The sequence below is a fragment of the Syngnathus typhle genome, linkage group LG10 (assembly GCF_033458585.1).
Source record: "Syngnathus typhle isolate RoL2023-S1 ecotype Sweden linkage group LG10, RoL_Styp_1.0, whole genome shotgun sequence".
NCBI classification, from domain to species: Eukaryota; Metazoa; Chordata; class Actinopteri; order Syngnathiformes; family Syngnathidae; genus Syngnathus; species Syngnathus typhle.
Window position 1 is genome coordinate 13,795,334 of NC_083747.1, and position 12,148 is coordinate 13,807,481.

At 44.9% G+C, this 12,148-nt stretch overlaps 1 protein-coding gene across 1 annotated transcript; it reads right to left on the minus strand.

The window, feature by feature from the left end:
• Window positions 1-8,639: 8,639 nt before the first annotated feature.
• LOC133161382 (G-protein-signaling modulator 1-like) lies at window positions 8,640-11,581 on the minus strand. The gene is made up of 5 exons (XM_061289837.1): window positions 11,436-11,581; window positions 10,417-10,579; window positions 10,144-10,306; window positions 9,802-10,028; window positions 8,640-9,543 (listed from the first exon to the last, which is right to left on the minus strand). Exons 2-5 carry the CDS (start codon window positions 10,552-10,554, stop codon window positions 9,403-9,405), a joined length of 669 nt encoding a protein of 222 aa, XP_061145821.1. The 5' UTR covers window positions 10,555-10,579; window positions 11,436-11,581; the 3' UTR covers window positions 8,640-9,402.
• Window positions 11,582-12,148: the final 567 nt, after the last annotated feature.

Here is a 12,148-nt window from a genome sequence, read left to right on the forward strand (position 1 = left end):
CCTTGGGGGGCGCCGTGCTATACCTGGGGGGGCGCGTGTGACCCTGGGGAACAGGCTTTTTTTTTGCAGTACTAGAATAAAGTGTAATTGCGCATCTTCCCAGCAGGGGGCAGTGGCGCTCTCATTGTTACTTCTGTGACGTTTGCGACAGTGCAACATTTTACGACTTACAAGACAAGTTAGGATAGTCACGGTGGGGAGGGGGGGGGGGGGCGCGAATAGTTTTCTTCTTGCTAGGGGGGGCGTAACAGAAAATAATTGAGAAGCACTGTATCAGAGCATAAAGCCACAACATGGTGTCAGAAGACGGAGTTACGGAGTAAATCAAGGACAGTATTCAACACGTGTTGACCGAAGATTAGCGGCAAGCTGACGGGAGATAACACAGCCGACATGGAGCAGTTCAGGCCACCGTCTCCGCTGATAATCACGGGGAACCTCGCTGAAAACTGGCACAGCTGGGAGCAGCGTTTCCAGCTCTATATGGTTGCTTCTGGCGCGGTGGATAAAAATGAGGGGGTTAAAATCGCCATCCTGCTCCACACTGTCGGCGAGGAGGCGCTGGAAGTGTATAATACACTTGCCATTACCCCAGAAGGGGAGGAAGCACACAATGTTCATTGTTGAAAATGTGGTCTTTGGTCTGTGGTTTTAGTACTGTAGGAGTCAATTTGTCATTATCATGTTGGTGCGTGACATAATAATGTCATACAATAAATTTGGCTGAGCAGAGGGGTGTGTGTGTGTGTGGGGGGGGGGGTGTTCATGTGTGCTTATTAGGGGTGTAACGATACATCGATACACCGATATAATGCTCTACGATTTATTGGCATCGATGCTAAAGGTAAACATCGATTTATATCGCCGTGTTTGACCTCGGACATTAGACGCGACTTTATTTTGAAATCCAGTTCATTGTTGCTCGCTTCCTCTTTCCGGGAGCAGTGCGCCCGGCGTTGTGGTGTTGTGAGCAGAGCACGCACGTGAAAGGGGAGTCGACAACTAGTACGCGGCTCCTGGGCTGGTGCTATGGCTAGTGTCCAAAAAGACGAGGAAATTTGCCCTTTAGGCTTCAAGTCATTCGTTTGGAAGCACTTTGGATTCCAAAGAAAAGATGGCTCAACGGACAAGACACGTGCAGTTTGTAAATCCTGCCATGCGGTGATCAAATATTCAGGGAGCACAAATCTCGCCGCACATTTAAAGAAAAAACACGACATCAAAGTTCAGTGTTAAAGTAAGCAATTTGTATAATACAATACTCTTGTAATTTCCTAAATAAAGAGTTTGCAGTACCTTGTTGATTTTGCGTATGAATTGTTATAAATCAGGATATTGTTCTATATTTTTTATTAAAAAAAAAAAAAAACGATCGTAGAGCACTATATCGCGATATATCATGAATGAATCGCAGCAGGCTTTAAGATATTGGCAAATATCGTATCGTAGTTCTTCGTATCGATATTATATCGTATCGTGACAAAACCCGCGATTTACACCCCTAGTGCTCATGTGTATGTTGTGGCTCTTTGCGATGACACAGTAAAAAATGTGGCTCTTAGTCTCTGACTGGTTGGCCACCCCTGCTCTAGAGCCTGCAGACATTTTCTTGGCCCTCGGTGTCGCTAAAAGTGTAGTGTTTTGCGAACAAAGGTTACTAGACGGAACATAAGGAACAACTAGGTCGACGAGATAAGAAGGCCCTAAGCCATGAAGTGATTTATAGGTTAATAGAAGAACCTTGAAGTCACATCTTAAATGGACCAGGAGCCAATGTAAGTTGGCTAATATTGGGGTAATGTGATCAAATTTTCTTGTCCGTGAGAGCAGCCTTGCAGCAGCATTTTGTACTAACTGTAGACCTTTGATGCGGGACTTAGGAAGACCAGAGAATAGTACATTACAGTAGTCCAGGCGCGACGTGACAACGCATGTATAATAGTTTCCGCATCACCGGTCGAGAGGATCGGATGAATCTTTGCAATATTACGAAGGTGAAAAAACCCAATTCTGGTTATATTCTTAATGTGCTTTTGAAAGGAAAGAGTTTGGTCAAATATTACCCCGAGATTAGTTACAGTATCGCTCTGAGTGATAGTACGGTTAGCTATAGTTATAGCGGTTTCCTTGAATAAGTGTTGATAACGAGTTGAACCAATTATCAACATCTCAGTTTTATCTGGGTTAAGACGAAGGAAGTTGAGAGACATCCATTGCTTGATCTCCGCAAGGCACGCCTCAAGATTACAACAATCCCGCGGATGTGTCATCGATAACGGCATATATAATTGGGTGTCATCTGCGTAGCATTGAAAACTAATATTATATTTACGTATTATGTCCCCAAGCGGAATCATATAAATATTAAATAGAATTGGTCCGAGAACTGATCCCTGTGGGAGACCACACGTAACATTATAGAGCTCCGAGGACGCATTGCCATGCACCACTCGGTGCGTCCTGTTTGGTAGATAGGAATGGAACCAGCCTAGTGCTGACCCTGAAATACCAACACAACTTTTAAGACGCCCTAATAAAATATTGAAGTCTACAGTGTCGAAGGCAGCACTAAGATCGAGTAGTAACAGTACAGATGAAGTGTTTGAATCCATAGCTATGAGGAGATCGTTAGTCACTTTAGCAAGTGCTGTCTCAGTGGAATGATTAGCTCTAAAACCAGACTGAAAAGAGTCATATCAATTATTGGCGACCATGTAATCAATAAGCTGCTGCGCTACTACTTTTTCAAGAAGTTTTGCTATGAATGGGAGGTTTGAAACTGGCCTATAATTACTGACACAGTCCGGGTCAAGATTTGGTCGCTTAAGTAACGGTTTAATGATAGCGGTTTTAAAGGCTGTTGGCACTATCCCAGAGGAGATAGACAGATTGATTATATTCAAGACGGACGGTCCTAAAATTTGAAATAATTCTTTAAGTAGTTTGGCTGGAAGAGGGTCGAGTAAACATGTTGTTTGTTTAGCCGCGCTAACCAATTGTGTAAGCCTTTCAAGAGACAAGCTTTTAAAAGTTGAGAGGGTTGTTGCATGATCATCAGCGTTGGTAAACGGCGAGCTTGACCCAGCGATTGGAATGGTATTCTTGATCTCGTCCCTAATGTTACTGCCGGTCAGTAACACTGTGCATGCGCTAGCAAACTGGATAGCAAAGAAATGTTTTGGATTTGTGTAGGGTACATTGTGACAGCAAACAAGCAGATGATCGAGCAAGCGTTTGATACGAGAGCATTGTGTTCATATGGAGCGTGTTTGAAGTGAACAGCAGAGAAGAAAGCGCATCTGTAATGGCGGCCTTCGTATCATATCCGGATTAAAAAAAGAAGAAAAAAAAAAAGATTTTTTTTTTTGTACCCATGTATAATGCGCAACCTAGATTTAAGGACAATAAATTAGTTAAATTTTGCGCAATATACATGGAAAAAACGGTATTGAGATTAATAACTTGCAAAAAATACCGAGTTTTTGCTAAAATAAGCGCATCTTTATATTTCAGGAGGCTATCTTGCCATGCCTGATGGAAAACCTCAAGTTTGGTTAGACGCCATCTGCGCTCATGCTTACCAGGGCTGTGGACTCGGTCGGATTTTTGCACCGAGTCCGAGTCCGGCTGTCCATTTTTTCTGTTAATTCATGTGACTGCTTAGTCTTTATTCAAGGCTAATTTAGATCAAAATCTAAATACCGTTTTTTTCCGTGTATAATGCGCAAAATTTAACTAATTTATTGTCCTAAAATCTGGGGTGCGCATTATACATGGGTACAAAAAAAAAAAAAATCTTTTTTTTTTTCTTCTTTTTTTTATTTTTTAAGAAAATCATGGTACAACAAAACCAACAACAGGACTGACCGACAAAGACGTGGAACAAAAAGACAGGGTGACATTACCAAAGACAGGAACAGAAACCAAACAGACATGACAATGATCCGACGGTGAGCGAGGGGCAGACAGGACTTAAATACAAAACACGTTACATTGATTGAGGTGACACAGGAAGGGAGGGGCGACGCGAACAGAAACTATGGCAACCTAGACACATAGCAAAACTGGGGACGAGACATGACAAATCTCCCTCGAAATAAAACTTGAAATAACCTTTCTTCTTGTTTGTTGTCAATTGCGCATCGCATTCAGCCATCCTGCCCAACACACTTAGTCAGTAAAATTCATAATTGACGACACATGGTTTGATGCAATGGTGCAATCCTTGATGGTGTGTTATTGTCAAATATTGTTTGTTTTTTAATCTCCATCGCAAACCGGATATCATACGGAGGCCGCCATTACAGATGGCGCAGAATGGATGCGCAAGACACGTCAGCTATATAAAGAGCAAGACTTCAGTTCTCTCCCTATTAGTTTCGATTCACAGTTTAATTAGCAGTTTCAATCAGCAAATAACAAAATGCATATTACAGGTACCGTTTTTTTCCGTGTATAGTGCGCAAAATTTAACTAATTTATTGTCCTAAAATCTGGGGTGCGCATTATACATGGGTACAATTTTTTTTTAATTTTTCCCAATGATCGTCACACACGCAGGGAGGCAATGGGTCCCATTTTTATAGTCTTTGGTGTGGTCTTAACTAGGCTGGATGTAATTTTTTTTGTTGGCGTTGATTTCTCCGACTGCCCGTAAACGCACCACCGAGACGTTGAAGAGGAATAAAAACACCCTTGGAAACCAAAACTTGCCCCTCGTCGTGACTCGGAGCCGCAACAAATGTTTCGGATTTGTGTAGGGTACATTGTGACAGACAGCAAACGAGCAGGTGATGGAGCAAGCCTTGTCTGATACGAGAGCATTGCGCTCGTATGGAGCGTGTTTGAAGTGAACAGCAGAGACGAAAGGAACAAGGCAAAGTGTTGTGAATTAAAATATTATCTGTAATACGGATTTAGGTAGAGAACTGAACTCTCGCTCTTTATATAGCTGACGTGTCTTGCGCATCCGTTCTGCGCATCTGTAATGGCGGCCTCCGTATGATATCCGGTTTGCGTGTGTGCGCGTGTGTGCGAGAGCGAGAGAGAGCGAGAGAGAACGCTCAACCGTAGCGCGCCGCCGACCGCCCAACTGCACCACGCTGGTCGCATTATTGTGACAGAGCCGTCGCTGAAATTTAGAAGATATTTTTAAAGTCCTGATGTACTTTCTAAAATTTAAGTGGACCTCAGTGCGCACTGCGCAGGGAGCTTAATTTGGTGCAGCGCGCCGGGCGCTCACTGTCGCATTGCTTAAAGAGCGCCTTTGTGTTTTAGGATGAACAGCAGAGACCAAAGGAACAAGGCAAAGTGTTGTGAAATAAAATATTACCTGTAATACGCATTTTGTTATTTGCTGATTGAAACTGCTAATTAAACTGTGAATTGAAACTAATAGGAAGAAAACAACTCTCGCTCTTTATATAGCTGACGTGTCTTGCGCATCCGTTCTGTGCATTTTATTTCACAACACTTTGCCTTGTTCCTTTCTTCTCTGCTGTTCACTTCAAACACGCTCCATGCGACCGCAATGCTCTCGTATCAGACGCTTGCTCGACCACCTGCTCGTTTGCTGTCTGTCACAATGTACCCTACACAAATCCGAAACATTTGTTGCGGCTCCGAGTCACGACGAGGGTCATGTTTTGGTTTCCAAGGGTGTTTTTATTCCTCTTCAACGTCTCTCCCATACAGAGCCGCCTCTTTCCCGTGCGCGCACGGAGCGGGGTGGTGCGTTTATGGGCAGTCAGAGAAATCAACGCCAACAAATAAAATTACATCCAGCCTAGTTAGGACCATACCAAAGACTATAAAAATGGGACCCATTGCCTCCCTGCGTGTGTGACGATCATTGCGACTTAAAAAAAAAAAAAAAAAAAAATTGGGTGCGTATTATACATGGGTACAGGCTTTTTTCCAGCATCAACATGCCATTTTTAGGGTGCGTATTATACATGGGGGCGCATTATACACGGAAAAAAACGGTAATTACAGTTTTGTGATGGCTTTGTCTTTATTAAAAATATAAACGAATACAATAAACAGATACTTTCAAGTTTTAATCATTAATTACACCATTATAGCTCAGTCGTACGGCGTCACCACTATGTTGTTTTCAATAAAAACATGAACTCACGTTTGCGTCAGTCAATTTTAATTTTTATAAAGGATTATTCTCATTTGATGTCTTTAAATTCATCCGCGTTCTGCCATTGAAGCGGGGTGCATTCAAAGACCAGTCGTACAGACGGACACGTTTTGTGATCAAATCTTTCTAGGGGTGTAACGATTCTTCGATACACATTGATTAATCGATATAATGCTCGACGATTTATTGGCATTGATGCTAAACGTAAACATCGCTTTATATCGCTGTGTTTGACCTCGGACATTAGACGCGACTTTATTTTGAAATCCAGTTCATTGTTGCTTGCTTCCTCTTTCCGGGCGCAGTGCAACTAAATTTGTCTTCATAACAAGCAAGCAGGGCCGTGGACAGTATTCCTACGCGCATTCTCAACAGCATGATGAAAATAAAATGGAACGTATATTTTTTTATTGTCGGACTCGGTGGACTCGGTCAAAATCAGCACCGAGTCCGAGTCCGGCAAAAATGACCGAGTCCGAGTCCCCGAGTCCACAGCCCTGCTGCTTTTTACAGAACCCAGCCATCCATCGATTAAGGGAGACTAATCTACTAAACCTCTCATCAGTGCCTCTCCCAGGCAAGGGGCCAGAGACAAATACTCGATGCCGACTCATCTTTCTGGCGAGATCACAATTAATCAAGTCCTCGCTATGTTCCCCTTTGTGATCTCCGATTGCTTCATCCTAACATCATTGGAGCCGACGTGTATCACTATGTCCGAGTAGTTAGTGTTGTTGGAACTACGCTGTTGACTAGACCTATTGCGAGTCAGCTCCCTAAGATTAGCTTCTATGTCGGGTGCTCTGCCCCCAGGAATACACATTACCGTGGCTGGATTTTTAAGCGTAACATTTCGGGTAATGGAATCACCTATGACCAAAGTGCGAGGGCCAGTAGACCGAGATGACTTTGGACGGCTATGCGTCTTACCTGGCTCATCGCGAGTAGCAAGCCGCTTGGGGCTAATGCTAACTGGGCTAGCGGGCTGACTACAGTCCACGTCTGTATTCGCCACATCTACCGTTATCGCGCAATTCTGCTCTAACTGGCGGACACATCCCTCTAGCAGGGACAACCTCTCTAAGAGAAGGGTGCAGTTGGTGCACGAAGCCGTACAAACCTCTTGATCCGCAGCCATACTTTGTGTCCGATGATCGACGGTAGACAAACGGCCACGAAGCCTCCGCTCTATCAGGCACTCCGGCTGTGAAGTAAAAAAGATCGAACAGTGTAATAAAAACATTCAAACTTACTTTAGAGTCGGGGAGATGAGTTCCACGCTGGAGAAAACAAAATCGTCCGAGCCTGAAAAGTATTGGGAGTCTGGGCTGAGAAGGAAGAGGGCGTCCGGCAGAGAACCCGGAAGTTCCAGTATCCTCATGAGTCGCACCTCATTCTTTCATCATTCTTTCAATTTTGTCCGAAATTATGTGAGCTTTTTGGCTGCGACATCATTAATCTATTAATGTTCCCTGACTATGCAAAGTTTGTTCTTTTGATACTCCATGTCTTTGCTTAAGGTCATTATATTCTTAGTTTAATCATGCTTCCAACCGTATCTTTTCTTTGTTAGGCAAAATATTTCCTTTGTGCAAAACGTTCAGTAGTAATAAAAAATTGGCGTCTAGCATTAGTCAAAACATAAGATACAATCAAGTACTGAACATTTCTAGACGACTTTGGCAGTGTCCGTGATTTAGAAAAACATCAGGCATGCATTTAACAGTTAACAGTTCCTTAAGGGTTATTAAGCTATTCAGGCAATATATTAAAAAACATTTATTTCAAAGTGCTCAGAAATATATACGTATCAGATCATAAAGTTATAAAAACCTTTGTCATTACCACCTATCAAAAATGTCTAGTTATGATTTCTTTATTGAATTGGTGTGTAGGTATAATTATATGCTTAAAATATTTCTTTTATTGCTTTAATATGTGAATATACTTGTCTGCTTATGTACTTTATTCAATGAGGTTTGAGCATATCTGTTTTTGTAACTAGGCAGGACTTTTTGTATTTCGACCCCATTCCTTCAATTGCCTTCAATGTTAATTGTGTGTGTTATTTTGCACAGGATGTCAGTTTCCAGATTCTTAACTGATGAATTTTGTCTTCTGTGACACAGCGGCCCGGCCGACGTCGAGCCTGACTTCGAGCCTGACTTCGAGCCTGACTTCGAGCCTGACTTCGAGCCTGACTTCGAGCCTGACTTCGAGCCTGACTTCGAGCCTGACTTCTGTCACCAGCCGGTTTACAGATGGAGCAGAACTGCGTCCCCAGCTGGCTGCCAGCTGAGGACACGATGGGGCCAAAAGAAGGTCCGAGGTTAGCAGGAAGCGTTGCATGGCTCGCCGCAAGCATAGCAAAGGCCGTTCCGCTGTGGATTCTTGACATCCTCCAGAAATCCCGCAGCGCTGAGACCTTTATCCTTTGACATATCTTTCTGCGTCATCTCCAAATTGCATTCCTCCAAACAAAGCGAGAGGCTCGGGTGCACTTTTGCTTTAATGAATTGCGAAGCAGAGAACAATCCCAGTTGTCAACCAACCCAAAAGCAAGCCTCGCCAGCAGACATTCAAGTAGCTTTTGTTAGGATACGGATTTTAGCTATTGATCTGACTCCAAACTATGATCAACACTTAACACAAGAATTGCTATGTTCTAATCCACACACTGGCGCACCTAACGAGTTCGTTCTGTCAAAGAGAAGACCAGTAGATCAATCAGACCGAATTTACCAATTGTTTAATCCTGACAAAGCAACCTAATACAGGCACCTGGACCTTGGGTCCTTAACACAAAAACTCGTGTGCCTTCGTGACCAGAAAGACAAGACATTCTTCCGGGTTGCCCAGTTTTAAAGAAACACAATATGAATATTCAAGCATGCAAATTATTGTGTGGTGATTGGTCGATAGTCATCTCCTCCTCGTTTGGGTTTTCCCCTGCTCAGCACAGGTGTCTGGACCACAAAGACGAATTGTTTTTCGCGTTCCCCATCGGCCTTGAGATATCCTCCCTTTCTGGACATCCTGTTCCACAATACTTTGAAGAAAACTAATTCATGTAGTCTGCACATTCCTTTCCACACTACTACTAAAAATTATATTGATATGATTATATGTGTCTAACGCAGCCTTAATCAAATGTGTTTGCAAACTGCCGAAAGTAGATTTCCCTTTACTTTGCAACTCGGTAAAAAGCAAAATCACATTGAAGCTCTGCCCTTGTCATCCTGGCGGTCGGTCGGTCATGTTTGCGGCATGCGCAGCGGTTCGGTCCTCTGCTCGTCCATGCGGCCCCCCTGGACCCTCAGCAGCAGGGAGAAAAAGTCGTCGTCGTCCATGGGGCCCGGGGCCCGGCTGCGCTGCTCCTCCAGCCTGCCTTGAGCCTACCGCGCCGGCACAAAAAGTACAAAGAGTGAGGCGCCTTCATGGGCTCCTCTGCCATCAGAATTTAGAGGGCAAGTTGCCGCACGAGTAAAAAGTCGTCGAGACAACACGCGACTTTGAAATCCGCCATCAGACCGGCGGCTGAGCGTGAATTCGCTCCCCTTCAAATTGTTCCCACCGGAGCTCAGAAGGACAAGACCGAAGTGGTTGGTGGGAGAGGTGTAGGTTTATCGTGGCGAGCGTTTGGGGGCTCCAACCTGCGTGGTGAGAATCATGTCGTAGAGCGCCTCCTTGGCGCCCATCTTGGGCGCTCTCCTGGCCAAGGAGAGCTGTCTGAGGCTCCCTGGGAAGCTTTGGCCTTTCTGCTTGCCCCGTGGCGACCTCCGCAGCTGTGCCCGCTGCTCATCCAGGCGGGGAGCCTGCACCCTGGTCACCAGCTCGAAAAACTCCTCACGCTGCAGCGACGTCATGGACGAGAAGATCACTGGCGGCAACACAGCGTAGAACCAGCTAGAACATTTTTGGCTGGGGAGAGGTCACTGCCTCTAAAAAAAGAGGTTCCGTCACAGGCCCGTGGGTCTGTGTTGTGCACGTCTCACCCCTATGCGAAGGCTTGGCGGCGTTGGGCTCGGAGTGGCATCGCCTCCTCATGCCACCGTCCAGGAGGAAGGAGCAGCGCTGGTCGTTGAGGCGCCGGCCCTCCTGCAACGTGCACAGCAGCTCATACAGCAACTCCGGGAAGTCCGTCGGCAGCAGGACAGCCTGGTGAGAACGTAGATGGACGGATGGATGGACGGATGGATAAAATCACTCACCCAGAAAGTATTCATTCGGTTACTGCGTCATGAAAAGGGCGACGTGTTGACGCTAACCTGTTGGGAATCCTCTACGTACATCTCCAACACGTGACAGTCAGCATCTTGGCTTTCTTCCTCCTCATCTTTTAAAGTCTTGTCATCTTTTTTTGTGGTTTTGTCAGCAACTTCCATCCAGGCGGCGCCTTCAGCCATGTGCACGTTGGGATCTGTCTTGAGCCTTGCAGGATAGAGGACAACAACCGGCATGAGGCGAGGTTGGCTGGGAGTGCCCCTCCAGATGTTGCTCAATGAAGCGGTGTCTTGAATGAATGTGAAAATGTGGCAAAGAGCATCCTCCTCAAGAGGTGATTTCTTGCAAGGCTTGGCACTCCGTGGATTCTGCCTCGTGACAATTCGTTGTCTTCTGAGAAGTAACTTGACTTCCCCTTTTGACTTTCCGTCCCCTCTCGCCCTGTCGATTTGTCTCGCAAACCAAGTCTGTGCGACATGCTTTTTTTTTTGTTGCTATTTTTCTTTTAATTCTCTACCTGGTAGAGGAAAAGGTGTCAAACTCAATGCCCGGGGGCCACATGTGGCCCGTCACATCATTTTATTATTATTATTATTTATTATTCCTTGTCGTCTTATAGCTCGAGCTTTCTTGCAAAACACAAAGCGCCCAAGCAGATCGCAGCTTGTCGCCTACCTTGCAAATGTTGCCAGCCGAAGGCAACTTTGGACATTCCTGCCTGCGCGGTCGAGAGAATGTCGAGTGAATGCAAGCTCACCTCTTTTATTTCTGTGGCCTCTTATGGACCACAGCGGACCTTTACATCTTGTCAAAGCCTTGAAATATGCAGAAACCTGTTGCTGTTCTCGTGCGTGTGTTTGAGAGAGAGAGGAGGAGAGAGACAGCAAGAGAGTGACAGACAGCGAGAGAGACAAAGAGACAGAGAGAGGCTTGGTTCAGTCGCGCTCGTGTGTCCTCCTCTTTCTTTCCCCTGCGCCCATCCGCCTGCCCATCCCTGTGCACCCCAGAACAGCATTCAAACAAAAGCAGAAGAGACAGTCCGCGTCCGCCTTCTCTTCATCACCTGCAGCGCGGTTGGTACGTCTCGGTGAGGTCATGAAGGCGTTGTGCTTCGGGGGAGCCGCAACTCCTCCAGTCGTGTTGAAACCGGCGCGTGCGCTTCTTGACGGCGGCACTGTGGTTTGGCCTCACTTCCTGTTGATTTGCAGCTCACTTCCTGTTGATTTGCAGCTGTGAAGAAACACCAAAAAGTCACAGTCAGACCTCGTACGCGTCATCGCAAAGTTAAGGAGTTAAACAGTTAAGTCAGGGGTGGGCAAACTTTTTGACTGGCGGGCCGAATTTGGTTCTAAATTTAGACCGGGGGGCCGAACCAGGAGCAGATGGATGTAGTGTTTGTGTGAAGTAATAGAAATGACATGTAAAGGTCATTGCATAAAAGGTTTGTACTTTTAGTAGGTAGTAAAGCAGGGGTGTCCAAACTTTTTGCAAGGAGGGCCAGATTTAATAAAGTGAAGGGGCCCGGGGGCCAATAGTTTTTTCAGACATTTTTTAACTACAAAAGGTTCATGCAAATACACACTGTTATAAAAGAAATTTCATTGTCACAATTGTCTTTATTTTTCAAATGACAAAATAACCAAATATAAGCCATTCAGGCAGATGTGAACAACTCTAAAAACACAAATGCTGCCTTTCATTCATATCTGAAGAGTCAGATAACATTGAGCAAACTGTTTGAAATACCTTACATTTACATGAGTTTAAAATTATTTT